General features: G+C 43.3%; 1 protein-coding gene across 1 annotated transcript; it reads left to right on the top strand.

The window, feature by feature from the left end:
- Window positions 1–1,737: 1,737 nt before the first annotated feature.
- On the top strand, window positions 1,738–3,753 carry T265_00201 (hypothetical protein; the record flags this gene model as incomplete). Its single annotated transcript, XM_009163909.1, has 2 exons — window positions 1,738–1,830; window positions 3,367–3,753. The coding sequence occupies 2 exons, from the start codon at window positions 1,738–1,740 to the stop codon at window positions 3,751–3,753; spliced, it is 480 nt and encodes a 159-aa protein (XP_009162173.1).
- Window positions 3,754–17,817: the final 14,064 nt, after the last annotated feature.

The following is a 17,817-nucleotide window of genomic DNA, read 5'->3' on the forward strand; positions in this document are numbered from 1 at the left end:
AACAGACAAATGCTCGGACAGGCGGAGAACTATCCTAAAAGAGCAGGCAGTTGTGAGATGAGATCACCGATGGGATATCATTTTTCACTTAGCGTTTCCACTAAACGATAACTTAAATGCTGCCCAGGTGGCATCTGGCCATCAATTGCCACGCAACGCTGAGGGAAGAATGCTCTAGTCAAGGGAAACGGCGCGAGCGGGAATTAGGTTCAGAAGGTTACTACATCCTCATTTAGGATGATGGAAACATGGGCCTAAACCTGAGAACAGTAATGAACTAAACATATCTGAGCATCGTTTCAGGTTAGACTGCTGCCAACAGGATTGGCTGAACAAAAAAGGTCAGGGTGTATCAACAGACAAACTTCTGCTTGACAGTTCGGCTAAGAACTGACAGGGGGCTCACTCTAGCCATAACCAGACACGTCAGGAGATACTATGGTTTGACCAGCCGCTTATATTTCGCGTCAGTGTCAATGCCTGTCTCTCGAACATCTCCAGCAAAGGCTTGAAATAGAAAACAAGGCCTTGTTCGGCAGACTTCAGCTGAAGACTATAACTCCACGTTTCAAGCACACTGACCAGATAGGTATCATTTTCTGTCCTGACGATTCTAATTGCTTGAGACGGTATACCATAAAGCAACCTCATAAGCCTAAGGTGGTTTAAGGTGTAAATTTCTTCTGATATATTGCAGGAGCAGATAGAGTGAACAAGGCCTTTGCTGGAAAATTTTGCATTAATTGAGGCTACAGACGGAAGTTCGTTCTCGAACAGAAACTGTTTGAAGAATAATTTCCGGATGGTCATACAAGATGCCGCGAGTTCCTGACATATTTGGGATTAGAAGGCTCCTTCACTAGAATAAAGCTGGATATAAATAGGGAGCCCGATTGGAGTACTCACATAGCGAAATCAAAGCGAGTAATAGGCGCAAAAGGTGACAACAAAACTCTTCGGGCCATCGAGTTACTCAAAGAGTTATCTTGGAAATAGAACCCAAAACTTAGACAAAATTAGAGGCATTCAGTACAAATCGCTCCTCACCTATCACAGAAGAAGAATTTAGTCAATAGCCACTAAATGCATCGCTCAAAGATTTTTTTCTAAGACTATCTCAAGTCTTTGCACATTTCTCACCACGGAACCAGCACAACTCCCCAGCATAATGGCCTTTCTCCCTTTACGGCATCTCTACAGAAGACTGTTGCAACGATACTGCGACCGTCTACATAGCAATGAGTTTGCTCAACGTTTTTCAGCCACACTGCGCACTCGATAAAGCAACTGGCAACGTTATGTTAAAATAGATTAAATCGGAATGCACTCAAATCGCAATATCGGGTCTATTTTCCCACACTATCAGCGCACCGTCCATAGGTGAACCCTATTTAATAAGGTTTAGGTTAAGAGGTTAAGCAGTCAAGCAGAATAAGATGGAACTGTAATCCGTCGAAAACTCATTACACGTCATGTTCTGGAAGTGTACTCAGCTGTGAGAATGTCTGAGCCCTCACCGGGACCAATCAGGCAGTGGAGAGCTTTCACAGTGTTGTCCAAACAATGTGTTCGCCAACCAACTTCAATAAGGTGTAAAGCATTTTTAGCCGGTCGACTACTGAGGAACAGTCTAATCGTTTTTCTTCCGAGAATTTATCGATCCTATCAAAGGACCCGATATTTACGAATGAGTGGATTAGATAATATTCTTCTACAGAAAAACTTATTTACATACCAATGTGTTTTTTCACAGGAGACTCAACTGAATCTCTCCTCTATGATATTTTTCGACTGAATGTGCTGCACAAAGGTTACTGCGTGTTTCAGTTGGTACGATATTCGGGATATCGCAGAATATTTCCATAAAGGAAACTGCTTACAAGGTTGCTGAATGGATAAAAGTAGTTGGACAGCAGGATTAACTTGTGCAAATTTGGAATTGACAGTTATGGTCGTGTGTACAGAACGGAGTCCCAGAAATTTTTTGAGGTGTTCTTCATGAAAAAATAACAACATTCTAACGAAAGTACTTGAGTTCATGTTGGTTCGCAGTTTTCTATCCGACTATCCAGTGTTATTGCGTCAAATGCGCAATAGATATGGAAAGCCAATCGATACGAAAGTGGACATTAAAGGGTATGGATAGTCAGTTTGGAGCATCCGATATTACTACGTTTCACAAGTCCTCGAGGTTCGAGACACATCCAACTGGACTGAAGGTGCTAACTCATATTAACGGGAAAGCAGAAAGAGCAAAAAACACGGTAAAATCGGAACATGGGGTGCATTAGATGTTCACGTGTCCTGTCTTACCACGGTACACTCAAGTTTCAAACCATGACTTTCTAGATATATTTTTGGTTTGAGACATCGGTTAGGCACAGCCTCCGCCCAGCCCAAGAGTGGTTCTTTGGCTTGAAGTTGTCAGTTCACAGTTGGTCTTATGTACTAGTGCGGTTTACTGAATCACTGAGATGTTATACAACGGATATTTGTGGAGTATTTCTGACCGGTTTCGTCGGCGATGTAGACAAGCGTTATACAAATCGAACTCTCCGATTTACTTGCTCAGGTGCCTTCACCCATACGTTCACACTGATTAACACGGTCCGAGTCATACAAAATGGGCAGACTATGCTTCACAAGTGTTAGTGGTGTGTGTGTGTGTGTGTGTGGGCACTAGGTTAGCTGCACAGAAGTGTGCTCGGCCCGATTCTGCAGGCGATCAATGATATGGTTGTATAAATCCTCTCTTCTGACTTCTAGGCGGATATGCACTTTCTTACGAAGTTTTCTCCGCTCTGGACAGGTCCGAATTAGGATGGTTTAGTACGAAGTATCTAGATATCCCCTCCTTAAGAATTCTTTGTGTATTCTGAGCTTTAGTTTCCAAGGTTTATAAGGATAAAATTCTGACGACAGTGGTCAACAACGGGTCCTCTTATAGGTGAGAAGCGCAAGAATTCCACTATGATAGGGATTTCGGTTGATGCTTCCGCTGTCCCTCTCAACGAGAAAAGGCACAAAAGCAAGTCGCTTTCTGAATTAATCTCAGATTCAACGTGTTTGGGTCCGGTAATATCTCGTTTATGTTCACGGCATCTTCACATATGATAAATTTGTTGTCAGTTTAGCGTTTTTGCTACTACTAATATGTCATTTTTACTTGTTCTCCGGGATAGCCACAGAAATGTCTGCAGAGGTGGATCTGAAGGACCGTCCATGGCTGCTCCACCTGTCTGGTGAAATGCACTTTTTACGTTTACGTAAACATCACTCAAGTGGATAGAAACAAGACACTCCACATGTATCACATGCGTTCTCTGGTTTCGAGCCTTGACTCACTGGATATTCTTTTGTTTTCAGATGCACTTCCAACTATCTGCTTCCACACATCAGAAAAGCGAACCTTGGAGTCCGCTGTCCTTTGCCGTGGACCGGCTGACCATCAGTAAAAGTGACGAAGTAAAAACTAAGCCCGACGCAAATGACTCCATACAGAGGAAACATCCACGAATGACAAGTACCTACTCTCCACCGGTCTCGGAACAGCAGCAACAGTCATCCTTTCGTCTGGGTGAAAGACCAAATGAGCTATCCCGGTCTGAACTTGACTACCGACTAGCCTACTTTCTTGTTCGAGATCTCCAGCCTCCAGAAGTTTTGAATGAAACTGGTTTCAAGGTAACATGGTTAAAGAAGCTGCCCCACTCCCTCTATTTATCTTCTTTTTCTATCCTTTCAAACCCATAAATATTGTGAAAAGGCAAAGGCGCGCTTGGCTTCTTAGCCAAGTTTTTCTGGAAGAATCACCCTCCCGAAAACTTAACTCAAGAAGAGACCACTTTTAGTTGATCATTGAGGCGTATTTCAATGAATTAACCCCTGTGATTGGAAATGTCCTGGAATAATAGGCTAATTTTGGTTCACCCACCGTAATTTTCCCGTTATTTATCTACTGGACAGGTTAATGTGACATTATGAGGATCGGAAAAGTCGATCCTACAGAGGCTCTTAGAATCAAAATTCACTGTACGCCTGCCTCTGAACTCTCTACGGCGCAACTACTAAGTGTCGTTCATTCTCCGGATCAGTCACTCCAGTTACCTTAACAAAATGAAAGCGGCATAGCGGCTAAATCTGACTACAGATTGCATTTTTCGCAGAAATGCTGAGGTTAAACGGCGGGGATGTTGAAAATATTAAAGCAAACCAGAAAAAGTATCACAAACGTTCTTATTAATGGAGAGATACCTTCTAAAAGGAAACTGCCCACAAGGTTACCGAAAATTCTTCAAAAGCCCACGACCGGTTTTGTTCTTCTTGGGGCTTATCAGGTAAACGCAGTCCCCTAGTTTCCGTCAACCTTATGTTCTACCTGAACCCGAATTGGACTGTTTACAAATCAATTTGGTTTTCACAAGAGACTGCACTGAATCTCTCGCTTATGATCTTCTACAACTGAATGTGCTGCACACAGGTCGCCTCATGATTCGGTTGGCACGATATTCGTGATATCGCAGTATATATCCATAAAGGGAACTACTCACACGGTTGCTGAAAACTCTTCGAAAGTCCACGACCGGTTTCGCCTTCTTGAGGCTCATCAGGTAGGCGCAGTCCCCGGGTTTCCGTCAACCCTATTTTCTAGTTGAACCCAAATTGAACCGTTTTCGAGAAGTATACTCATTTGCAAATCAGTTTGGTGTGCAGCACTTTCAGTTGTAAAATATCATAAACGAGAGATTCAGTTGAGTCTCTCGTGAAAACCAAATTGATTTGCAAATGAGTTTATTTCTCGAAGAGAAAATCGATATCAACCAAAAGCGACGACCTGGAGGCTCTGACTTTAAATTAGCCAACAACGAAATGTCTTAATGAACCATTCCAGTGTCTTCTGTTCGCAAAGTCACAGTAGCAGACAGTGAAGTGGTTTGTGCCCCCTACCAATGGGCCATTGCGTGTTTTGCGGTGCCATTATCTATATATTCACCAGAACGGTATGATCTCTTTTCTCTGGTTATGACAGAAGCCATAAGTTTGTTTCAACACACAGGTGAATCAGCAGGTATGTTTAAGCAGTGAGCGCGTTGAGCGTTTGCAGATCAGACTATAAACCCTCCAAAACTACACTGACAAAAAAGCCCCGCTAAAAATATCGCTGTTCATTTGATTTAATTCTTCGCCTACTGATTCACTCGAGGCTTACTTCTCTCCGAACATGACACTTGCTAACTAGTTTGGGACCTCCCCATCGGCCTTTTTTGATAATCAATATTCACGCAAACATAATGTATTGAAAGTCAGTGCGGTATTAAGTGTACCAGTAATAACTGGGTAGCTAAGTTAGTAACTGACTGCAGACCGCCAATTTGAAGTCGGTCTCTGCTTGTCATTTGTTGCGGCCATGATTATGTAATGCAAAACGAGAGGTGGTGTGTTGCTGGAAAATCGATATCAACCAAAAGCGACGACCTGGAGGCTCTGACTTTAAATTAGCCAACAACGAAATGTCTTAATGAACCATTCCAGTGTCTTCTGTTCGCAAAGTCACAGTAGCAGACAGTGAAGTGGTTTGTGCCCCCTACCAATGGGCCATTGCGTGTTTTGCGGTGCCATTATCTATATATTCACCAGAACGGTATGATCTCTTTTCTCTGGTTATGACAGAAGCCATAAGTTTGTTTCAACACACAGGTGAATCAGCAGGTATGTTTAAGCAGTGAGCGCGTTGAGCGTTTGCAGATCAGACTATAAACCCTCCAAAACTACACTGACAAAAAAGCCCCGCTAAAAATATCGCTGTTCATTTGATTTAATTCTTCGCCTACTGATTCACTCGAGGCTTACTTCTCTCCGAACATGACACTTGCTAACTAGTTTGGGACCTCCCCATCGGCCTTTTTTGATAATCAATATTCACGCAAACATAATGTATTGAAAGTCAGTGCGGTATTAAGTGTACCAGTAATAACTGGGTAGCTAAGTTAGTAACTGACTGCAGACCGCCAATTTGAAGTCGGTCTCTGCTTGTCATTTGTTGCGGCCATGATTATGTAATGCAAAACGAGAGGTGGTGTGTTGCTGTTTCCCCAGTTCTTCAACGTTCTGCGCAACCCTTCCTCTCTATTCTCAATTTTAAACAAAGCTAAGCACTACTATCTCCATGTGGCCTTCAGCCATCTCCTGACCCTGTTTTTTCTTGTGTCAGCTAGGATTCAATACTTGATACGCATTTTTGAAACTTATTGACATCCGATTCCTGGTCCCATTTCTGACTTGTTAAGACCTGCAACCATCTTTAAAAGTTGTCTTGGGATTGGACGACTTGCCACAAGCCCTAAAGTATCTCGGTAAAGAAGCTGCTTCAAGGTAGCCCAAGATGTACGCAACCGGTTACGTTTTGGGCAGGATAAATCGATTTCAAGCTTTATGTAGCATATTACTTGTAAGATTATTGAAAACCCTTCGCCAAACCACCACCGGCTTCGCCCATCTTCGGGCTCGTCAGGTATGCCCAGTCCCCGTGTTTGTGCCAGTTTCCTATTCTACTTGAATACCACGCTGTTCACTGTTGGCCTAACACACTCGCCTGCAAATTGCTTTAGTGCTATCCACAGGCCTAACTGAATCTCTCTTCTATGCTGTTCTCCAGATGAATTTCCTGCAAAAAATATCCTCACATTTCATTTGGCATGATGGTCGAGATGTTGCAAGATATTTCCCTGGCTTAGCATGCTGATTTTACACAGACGCTTTCATTCTTACCTAGATTTCAGAAGGGTAGTCTCCATTTGAATGTGCTCCATCAATGGAACATATGTGCATCCCGGAAACCCTACCAAGTGGAACGGCAGACGGATTTCGCGCAGTCGTGTATTTGGCGAATCTTGTCAAAGTTGGGTTAGAATAGAACATAAGTTTAAGGGAAACTCAGGGACTATGTCTGCTTGGTGAGGTCTCAAAAAGATGAAGCCGATCGCCGACTGTCGAAGGACTTTCAACAACCGTGTGAGTAATAAACTGCATCAAGAAACTGTTGTCACCTTCAACTAGCAATGCCTAACACCTACCCTCACTTCGAAGTGAACCACAATCATCGGCAGCGACGTGGCGTCACTCAACCATCACCAGTCCTGTTCAAAATGACGAACATCAGCTGGAGAGCATGACGAGGAAATGACGTCATATCACTAAACTCTCCTTGATTTGATGTAGCTGCTAACACAGACCTTTCCGTTCGAATAGATCACGTGTGTGTGTGTGGGGGGGGGGGAACAATGAGGATGAGGATAAGATAGCCGTACGATGGGATAGAGTAACACAAAACCANACAATGATGAGAGGAAAAAGATAGCGTACGATGGGATAGAGTAACACAAAACCACTCAACTACTAACGAGTCTCAATGGTCTTGGGTGATTTTGTGGTTTTACAAGAACACCTCATCATCGTAGAGTATCGCTTCTATTGGTTCCTGTTCAACCTAAGCCAGATATAGACCACCGGTTCCTAACGCCATAGATTCCCAAGACCATTCTGCATGTGCCTCACGTGTAATCCGCGAGTATGCAAGTGCAATAGGCATATGGAGTATTCAGAATGAATCAAAAGCATAGTTCGCTTCGTAAAGCTGTTGGAAGCAACGAGATATAAAAGCTGTCATTAGTTCAGTGCAAGGAGCGTCCGATATGGCTCTTACTGCTTAACCCACCTCGGGGAATGACCTAGTTTCGGCTCCTTTAAACCTGCTTCTTCGAATAGCATAAAACACATTAGGATTGGTCTACCTCCAGAGGAGTCGAGTAAAACAGCCATAACTGACCGGCGGTGTGATATAAAAATGTTACCAGTGCATTACTCACCTGATGGAAATCCTACTTGATGCTTCCGGGTACGTATCCAATGTGATGGAGTAAAAAGTCACATCATTAAAAAGCCAGAGGCCATTATGTTATACACAAGAGGTACACCCACACGTTTAAAGTCGTCAGTTTTCAAAGTAAGGTTAAAATGCCTGATGCGTATTACTCCGTCACAGAGGCAATCAACCGAGATATGGATATCGACTCTGTGTGCACCAACGTAACCTAGCAACTCAAAGTTAACCGCGATTGACAGACAAAGGAATCAGTTGAGAACCTGAAAACCATGGAACCAGGTAACATTTGAGCTCAAAGTTTATGTAGATGCTGACCAGATACGGAGGATTTGGTTATCCGAAATTCCGGTCGAGACCCGGTCATTATGACGTGTACAAAGGCAGGCACAGTACTACTCAAAACCTACGCCCAAACTACGACGCAAAGCTAAGACCCTACACCACTCCGACTGCAGCCAAACTAGCCAACTTTTAGAACAAAAAGTGATCGATGAGTGATGGGTGCTTATCCGGAGTGACATTAAAACGGCTGAAGAATGAGTTCTAGGCGGATCTGGGGGAGTTAAGTGGTTTGAAGTGGTCAGTGGTCACATTTTTTCACTCATTAATTCTTAGGCTACCTAGCTGATATCAACACTCGACGTCCGACATGGGATAAAGTGTCTTGGTTTGTGTAACCGGTAACTTTACCTGGAAAAAGTTATCTCTGGGAAGCTCGAACCTGGACAAAAAGCGAATAAAGTTCCCAGAGAGGTCCTCTATCAAAAAAACCTCGTCGCCAAGCAGAAAAATTTGACGTGGGTGTAGCATCCTCCGATCTACATGATCACATAAATATGATTTTAGAATTTCAGCAACCAGCCACTTGGATCTGAGAGCCACTTAGGATGAGGGATGGAAAATCTCCAGCTTGGCTTCTCAGGTTGTCAAGGTAGGCAAAACTATCGCACGGTGATCGGGTCCAGTTTTCCTAGGAAGCTCCGGGAAATAAGTGAGTTTTTCGCTCAGTGTATGGCTAGATCTTACTTGTCCGGTCACGAAAGCTAACTGTAGTAACATGAAACCAAGTTTGTAGATAGGTCCTTGCAGGAAATCGTCAGATGTGCGTTGAGAACGGAGATATATTACTCTTTGGTTTCAAGCTGCCAAACTACCGAATAAGAACCACACTTGAAATCAGATCATCTGACTGCACAAACTGATTGGTTAGTGCGTGGTCTGGGCAGTAAGATCCCAAGATTGTTAATCACTGTGTCCCGTTAAGGTAAAAGCAAATATAATTTTTGGGATCCGATGAAACCGTGTGAGAAGTCTGCACCGTGAACTGTATGCATCTGCAGTGTCAAACGACGAAAACTGTTGTTGATCGCAGTGTAACGGTGATACTACCGATGGGGGCACGCGAGTAGTATGCGTTGTTCGTGGAATTTCGCTTTGCGTCTTTTGGAAAGAGGAGATCTATTGCGGAATACGTGAAGTTACTTTGTAACATTTGCTTGAATTTGAGCTGGGAATGATTGGAGTCAATCAATCTCCAGGAAAGTTCAAGAAGACGCGTTTAGGAGAAGATGGGTGTCCAGTTTTTGTAAGTAAGATGCAAATTAGAGTTTTGCTTCCCTGTCCAATGGTCTGTAACCGGTCGGTTGGCATTTCCTGATAAATAACTCCGCAGCAGTAGTAGAGTTTCAGGTCCACCAGTCATTGTCTAGATTGTGTGGTGAAGTGCAAAGACCGAGGAGGAAGTCATACACTTTCTTTTGGGTCTGTCTGATGCTTCGGGAGATAGTGCTGTTCGAAAATCAATGGTGGCAACGCGGTCGGTCGAATGGTAGATTTGAACCCTTACTTTGGGGACGGATAGGTTAAGCATGCACTATACTCTGTTCTCCCAAACGAACATGCTGTGACATTCACTTTCCAGGATGTGGACAAACATTTGAGATCGGTGATTTTTACCTACGATGACCACAAATGTTAGTGTTGCTTACTCGACAGGACCCAACAGAAAGTATAAACAAACATCGCTTTCGAAAAACCTCACCATCTGGTTTCCTGTCGCACACATGTTGATACTTTATGGAACATACTGTTTCCCTTGAAAATGGCCCCTTGTTTAACTATTATGGCCAACTCGTGTGCGACAAATCTTGGTGTTTTCCCCTGCCTTTGTTGTCGTCGTTACCGTTGTCAAGGCGATTTTCTGCTGTTGTATGTTATGTGGAAAAAACGGTTTACTCAAAGTTCACAAGGTCAACAAAACCGTTTCTAATTTGACACACAATATGCTCAGACCACTTCGGAAATAGTCGCTTTGTAGACCAGTCAAATCGTTTGGGATGAGTCGGCTTAAGTGCGATGTTTTCCCCACGCGTGTTCAAGTAAATACATTTTGGATTCGTTTTCGGTAAACATAATTGGGCGAGTCCAAACCGAAATCGTGGGATTTATGGACCCTGACCTGGGAAGTACCTGGATTCGTGAGCATTGATTGTGGTAGGTTGAATTCGCCATGCACAATGAGGAACAAGCAAACCTAATCACTTTCACGTTTTTTCAGTGACCTCGAGTTTTCCCTCGAGGAGATTAGAGAGGAGTTTAGCGAACTGCTTGCCCACATTTTCAGGTCGGGGATTAGGAATTCGGTAGAAATTATGGTGCTAATATACGGCTGAATTACCCAAACGTTCCTCTTATTACTGAATGATCGCTGGTCTGGTTTCAGTGGTTAACTCATTCCGATGTTGTCAACGGATGTGCGCACAAGGCCCGAAAAAGCTAGTTTATTCGGGCTGTCAACCACATGAGTTCGCCACATCCACTTAACACATCCATTAGGTTTTGCGTCAGCTCCCCCACAGTACACAAACTATTATGCCAGTCTGACAAACCAAATCAAGCGAGATAAAGCAATCCTCACACAAAACCATCATAGTCCGGGTAATCGGTTGTCAAAATAGGTCAGTTTCATCATTATCCGAGACAGCTGGTTGCAATGTTGCTCACGTATTCACCCGGTCTGCTGTCCAACAAAATAGGCCAGGAGTCAAGATCAATTTCAAATGCAGGTCCACATAAATGGAAGCTATTCAAAACATCATGTAATCTTTTTTTACAGAAAATAATTCCGTTGAACTCGGTTGAGCCGCAAAAATCCTAGAGGATCCTAACGAAATTCCTCTGGAACACTTCATTACGGTGATAAGGAACAGTGTTGCTAAAATTCCATAATTCGTCGACTTCTGCACGGTCACCAAGTAGTCTTACTGAGGCATTTAGATATCTAGGTCTCATACAGTCCCAGCGGAAACAAGTGAGCAAACAACCTGAGAGTGCAGCCATTCTGTTCCAGATTTGCCTGTCTGGTCGAGCTACACCGGTTGACCATTTCCGCATGGAGGTTGCGCTGAGCCGCATGCCTAGCCAGCTGGACACCGTTGAACCGGGACAGAGATAGAGACTGGAGCAATTAGAAAGCCATGTACAACTGATGTCTGATATTTGTCAACTCATTTGAGGTCAACTGAAACCCCCAGTATGTGCGAAGGTTGACCTGGTCACCGACAGCTCTCACAGATCACACCCGAAGTACACACATATAGCTAGCTAGTGGAAATCAACAATCACTTTGGTCTAATAAATCGCCACAAGTCGTTCAAGAATGTCACCCGTAGAATTATTGTTGGGTTATCAAGAGGGGACAATCTAGAGGGGTAGGGCGAGACTCTGCATTACCAACAAGCCAAACCCGATTCACATCCACATGGATTTCTGTCGTAAGCCATGAATTGACTTGGTTTGGTCTGTCAGACTGTGGTCGCTGGAAACCACTTCTGGCATGATTGAGGGGCAACTATCATACGAGCATTCTGAACAGCAGCCAAAGTAGCGAATATACACCCATTTGAAAACTATATTGGTCGTGGGCTGTCGACAAATTTTCAGCAACCTTATGAGTAGTGCATTACGAATATACATGTATCGCGATATCCTGAATATCGTAACGACTGAAGCATGAGGCGGCCTGGTGCAGAACATTCAGTTGCCTGTAAACATCGCAAACGAGAAATTCTTCTGGGTTCCAGGTGAATCTCTCGAAAAACCAAATTAGTCTGCAAATGAGTGTATATTCGCTAATTTCGTGCAATTGGGTTCCAAGCAGAACATAAGGTTGACCGAAACTCGGGGACTGCGCCTACCTGATGAGCCCTAAGAAGGGCGAAACCGGTCGTGGGCTGTCGAAGAGTTTTCAGCAACCGTGTGAGTAGTCCCCTTTATGGAAATATACTGTGATATCTCGAATATCGTGCCAACCGAATCATGAGGCGGCCTGTGTGCAACACATTCAGTTGTAGAATATCATAAATGAGAGATTCAGTTGAGTCTCTCGTGAAAACCAAAATGATTTGCAAATGAGTGTATTCCTCGAAAACAGTTCAACTTGGGTTCAATTAGGACGATAGGGTTGGCGGAAACTCGGGGAATGCGCCTACCTGAGCCCCGAAATGGGCGAAACCGGTCATGGGCTCTCGACGAATTTTCAGTAACTTTCAGCAGTTAAAGTACATTATAAGTCACACAGAACAAAACAACCAACCCACTTTTTTATATTAGTAATGCACTCCAAGACTGTGTGAAACACGAACAATCATATCAAATGGCAAGTATACATGTTATTTCTGGAATTTGGGGAAAGTTCGCCTTTGCTTTCAAAGATGACAGTTAAATTCAAAGTTGTGGGCAACACCCAGCCTAGCTAGAAGACATGCTAATAAAATTGTCGATTCTTGTTGTCCCTTTGGTTTGCTGATTGTGTAGAAAAAAAGTGAACGGAATCAGGAGGGCGTAACCATTTTAAATGTAGATTTTGGCGTGGAAAACGACAGTTAAAAATCTCGATATCAAACTGAGCCCTTAGCTATTGCATGGATTGTAGATTGTACTACTGAAATATGAATGGAAGACAAAAAATATTATTGATTTTGGGCACCACTTATACTCTGCATTACGACAAATGGTCGAAGTTGAACGAAGTTTTCATCAATACGGCTTTCTGTGCTCAGTTCCTTCGTGAGCAGTTTGCTGGAAGTTCACCGGCAGCTTGGTTATTTTTTGCTGTGCACTCCAACTTGTGGTGAAGTATTCTGTGCCATTTCGAGATTGGAGTGTCTCAAAATTTTTATTCCATCTTCGAAAAACGCGCCTCGAATTTCCGTAGCAAACGACCGGCATCTGAACATCCTACTGAATTTATTCGAAGATGCTTAGAGCCTGTGTGACCTATGTATAAGCAGTTGACAGCACACATTGAATAGATGACTCCGGAAACCACCCCTACTTACAAAATACGGGTAATATGTCCATACAGTGAAGTACTTAGTAAATAGTCACTGGAGGAGCCAGTCAAGCCAGATCACATGACGTCAGCTGCATGTTTAATGTAGCTGAGGAGCAGCGTTACAGTTCACATCCTAGTTCAAATCACCCCAGAGATCCACGAAGTCTTGTTTATCAGTAATTTCCAATCCTAATAGTTTTATTTCAGGTTTCTCACTACGAATGAAGTCAATCTGTGCAGAAGGCCAAGTGACAATGAACATTTATTTCATGCTTTTTTGGATTCAGAAGCACTTTGTATCTCACTGACAGTTAAGAGGAATCGAACCCCGGACCGTTGCTTGTTTTGCAGTGCTCTAGCTAAGGCCGGTCGGGCGCCTATTTTGGCAATGTAGGGACCGCAAGATGAGTTCCAATCTGAGTGGGTCTTAGTGATCGTATCTGTTGAAGCTCTAGTCCTCGAGGAGGCAGATGGATCCATTATCCTTAGGGTCAGAGGTTCATCGTAAAGCACTTTTGTTCATATCACTTTCGAGGCACACTTTAAGTCCATGCACTGCTAACAAGGTGGTTTGTCACAAATCTTGGGAAGTTGAATCGTATACGTGATTAGACCTGATATAAATGAGTAGATAAGATGAACTCAGCTGAAGCACTTATCGGCTATTACCAGCGGTAACACGTAACAATTCCAGGGTGTTTTTCGTTAAGTATCAGGTTCTCCAGAAACTAAAGTTTGTCAGGCTTTGTCGTTGCCATAAAAACTTGGTCAAATGCAGGGGTAATTTTTAAGTCTCATGCCGGTGCGCCCTATGGACAGTCTTGTTTTGCTCATGATCAATTTATTACCCGTCCCTTCATCATGTGTTGTGCTGTTTAGAATTGTACAAAATACACCGAGTCCATTAGAATGACAATAATCACCCACCTGTCGACCGTATTCCTCTGTGACTCACAAACTTTATGGTAGCCCACTTCTGAGGTACATTGTGTCAGAAATATGACCGATAAAAAATTTCTTTTTTCTAATTATCACTTGTAGACGCTAATAAATTCACTTTTGCTGAACAGTACTAATGCAGCCGTTGCGAACAGCTATTTTGGACTGCCATCTGCTGAAGAAATGCGTCACAGAGTGTTGCGACGGTTGTGCCAAAAGACATCACAGCGTTTAGAAGATGAAGTATACATGGAGTTACTGAACGGACGTGACGAACCAAACATTGAGAAATCCTACCAACTGTTTACACCAGTCTCATTTGTAATCGATTTTTGGGACCATCCAGTTGCAACATCACCGTGCGTCCACTCACTGGAGGATTCAACCCCCACGAAAGGTGTGGAGGTGTACGCAGACACTATTCTTCATTTGCCCACTGCCCGACAGCCATTCAAGAAGCTTGTGTTTTCCGGCGCACAAAAGGTGATCCCTTCACCATTGTAATTGCTTAAAATTATCACTTACCCTCAAGCTTCGTCAGTCAGATTTCAGTAGGACAACATTTGTTTGGTGTATGTTCATTGGCCACCAGTCCCTTCAGTTTGAATGTTGCACAACTTACAAAAGTGGTGCACATTGTCAACTGTTTCTGCTTCAATATATAAAGCAAACTTGTCCCGTACAAAGGTGGTCATTGAGTCCACGAGGAGGAATAGATTTAGCCACCAGGACATTTACAGCTTTCACTTATTTTGGCGACCGTTTTATCACGTGGTGCATGAATACCACACGAATAATGAAAATGTTTTGCCTGTACATTAAGTTGGGTTAAGAAAAAAGACAGTTGTCCTTCTGTCCACATGAAAATTATACAAAAGGCTTGATTTGCTGCTGCAATATTTCCCATCTATTAAGGCTTTGATGATGATGTGAGCAGTAGGAAGAAAATTCGTACAATACATTTCCACCGCCAACCTGTGCTCATTTTCAATGATGGAATATATTCCTTGGATGCTTCAGTGCTATCCAATGTGATTTAGTCTTGATAGAAAGGTAGTCCGGTTACTGCTTCTCAACTCGCACTGACGTGATTTGAAACACTGAGGAGAAAACACATGTTACTCCAGCCCATCTAGATCGCCCCGGAAGTTATACGGGGCAAAAATCATTCTGATATCAAACTGTCGAGTTTGTATTACCTGTACCTAAAGAACGTCAATGTCAACACATAAAATTTCCCCCGCACAGTCGTTTTTCATTCCAACTCAACACTTTTGTCAACCTTTAGTACATAATTAACCACGCTATCCTAACCCATGGCTATTTTCCTTTAATCGAATAGATTTCGTCTCCTTCCGATCTTCTTCCATCCATAATTCGCCGGCATACGCAACTCTGCTCGAATTTCGGGTCAGAGATTGCGAAATGCAAGCATCATGTAATTGTGACGAATCGAGCAAAGTTGTTGGAGGAGATGATTCAGCAATCTTCACTTGCAGACCAGCTACTGGTTATCCCATGCTTTATGAGCGAATTGATTGCAGCTATAGAGGTTTGTGATTTTGATTTGTATGTTTTCATTGAAAAGCTACAGGCCCGAAATTAGGTCGCTGATTTCCGAACAGCTGAGATGCACTCTAAATTATCTTTAGTGGAGCTTAGCATTTGCTTAGCACTGTTGCCTTGTGAGTGCAATTCATGGCAAGCAAGCTGAGTATCTCCCCGAGCTAAATGGTTTATTTTGTCTGTTTTATTCTCCATATGACTGTACTGCCCTTCTAGAGCAAGTGAACATGACCCTCTAAATGTGTAACTTTTTCGGTACGACTTCCAAATGCCATATATTACGAGGCCAGTCCAATTCACTGTGAAGGAGTTCCTTGTTAATGCAAGTGAAGACATTTGAGTGACTGTGTCTGCGGATCTGCCTGGTGCATATTCCTTGCCAAGGGGGCGAGATGGCCCAAGTGGTTAGAAGGTCCGTGGTTCGAACCCTACCTCTGCCTCTTGACTTCCCCTGTTTGGCACCGGAAGGTGCTACAGCTGAACGATTATTATTATTATTTATTTTATTTCCTGTCAAGCTAGGCGAAGCCTAGGAATGAAAATCAGAAACAACAACAACGTGTTTTCCAAATGACAATTACAACTCTTGACAACGCGGTCAGATAATTAGTCTTTGTTCTTTTGCCTCTAAAAAAAAGACCGAAAACGACGGCAAGACATTGGAACGGAATGGCCGAAAGTGAGCAAAGCAAAGATATTTATGGTGAAAAGACTGGCAACCACAAAGAAAACGCGATACAGTGATGTCAGATACACTGCCAGTCCGCCTCCCTTATCATAATAAACCACAGCAACCAGAGATATACGTTAATCTCGCGCAATTCGACAAGCATGGAGCCACGGCCTACGAATGTCAGAATGGGAGAAAGTAGACTTTAGCGTGGCTGTGAACAGGATCGGAAACGTCACAACACTGGTCTGTCGTTTACAGCGTCACTCCGCCCCCGTACTGCATGCGTCATCTGCTGGCTCTTCATCGCACTTTTCTATAGGTTATCCTAGTCACCATCAGTATCCAATCAAATCTGGTTTCGTTGTGACTGCATGCGGCCTACTGTCTTGATATAGGCCAACGGAAACTTGCACCGCCATCACCGGCATTGGCTTGTCAGCGTACAGGAGCGAACACAGATATATGATCGGCCATAATACCTGCTGTCACAACCGGTTTCCAAGCCTAAAAACAGCTGGGTCAACATAATCTACCTTTTGTCAACAATGCCCCGCAGAATCCTCCTTTATCTGCCCTGTTTTTCTTTGATGGAGATGGCAAGTTTGACAAGGTGTATTTTTCAGTGGGGTTGGAAAAGGCCCAAAGTGAGAAGTTGTTCGGTATCTAGGGTTACTTCATGGAGTAAGGGTGGTACTGACAAAATGATCTCTCTAGTAAATGAAACTTCTAAGAGGAACCAGCAACGCTCGTCTTTGGACTACAGGCCAGAAGTAGTTTTCCGTCCTAAAAACACGTCAATGATTTTAAAAAACTTGCTCAGACGCAAATTTGCTTGCTTCCTGGAGGGACGACTGTAAATGATACACCGCTGCTCACATTCGGCTGTCTTCACTCTTATCACTTGTGTACGACAGCAAGGGAATAAAGCGTACATGTTGTGATCATATACTATATACATACTACCGTGTGAAACTCAGAAAGTTGAGCGTTAAAAATTAGTGAGTACCAATGAGACCACAAAAAGAGGGGGCGTGAACTGTCGCATGAACATTTTGAAACCCCTTGATCTGAATAAGGCCATGTTCTGGACGTAATACACTACTCACAAGGTTGCTGAATATTCCTCATCAGCCCACGACCGATCTCACCCTTCTTGGGACTCATCAGATAGGCGCAGTCTCCGAGTTCCCGTCAATCTTGTGTTCTGCTTGAAACCAAATTGCACGAGATTAGCGAAATACACTCAGTTGCAAACATATTTGGTTTTTAGAGAGACTCACTGGGAACCCAGCTGAAACACAATAAACGGGAGATTCGGCTGGATTTCAGGTAAGTCTCTCGAAAAAAAACATATTTGTTTGCAAGTGAGTGTATTTTGCTAAGATCGTATTCTCCTTGAACTTGGAAAAGCACTGTATTGGA

This window comes from Opisthorchis viverrini (genome assembly GCF_000715545.1).
Source record: "Opisthorchis viverrini unplaced genomic scaffold opera_v5_2, whole genome shotgun sequence".
In the NCBI taxonomy this organism is placed as follows: Eukaryota; Metazoa; Platyhelminthes; class Trematoda; order Opisthorchiida; family Opisthorchiidae; genus Opisthorchis; species Opisthorchis viverrini.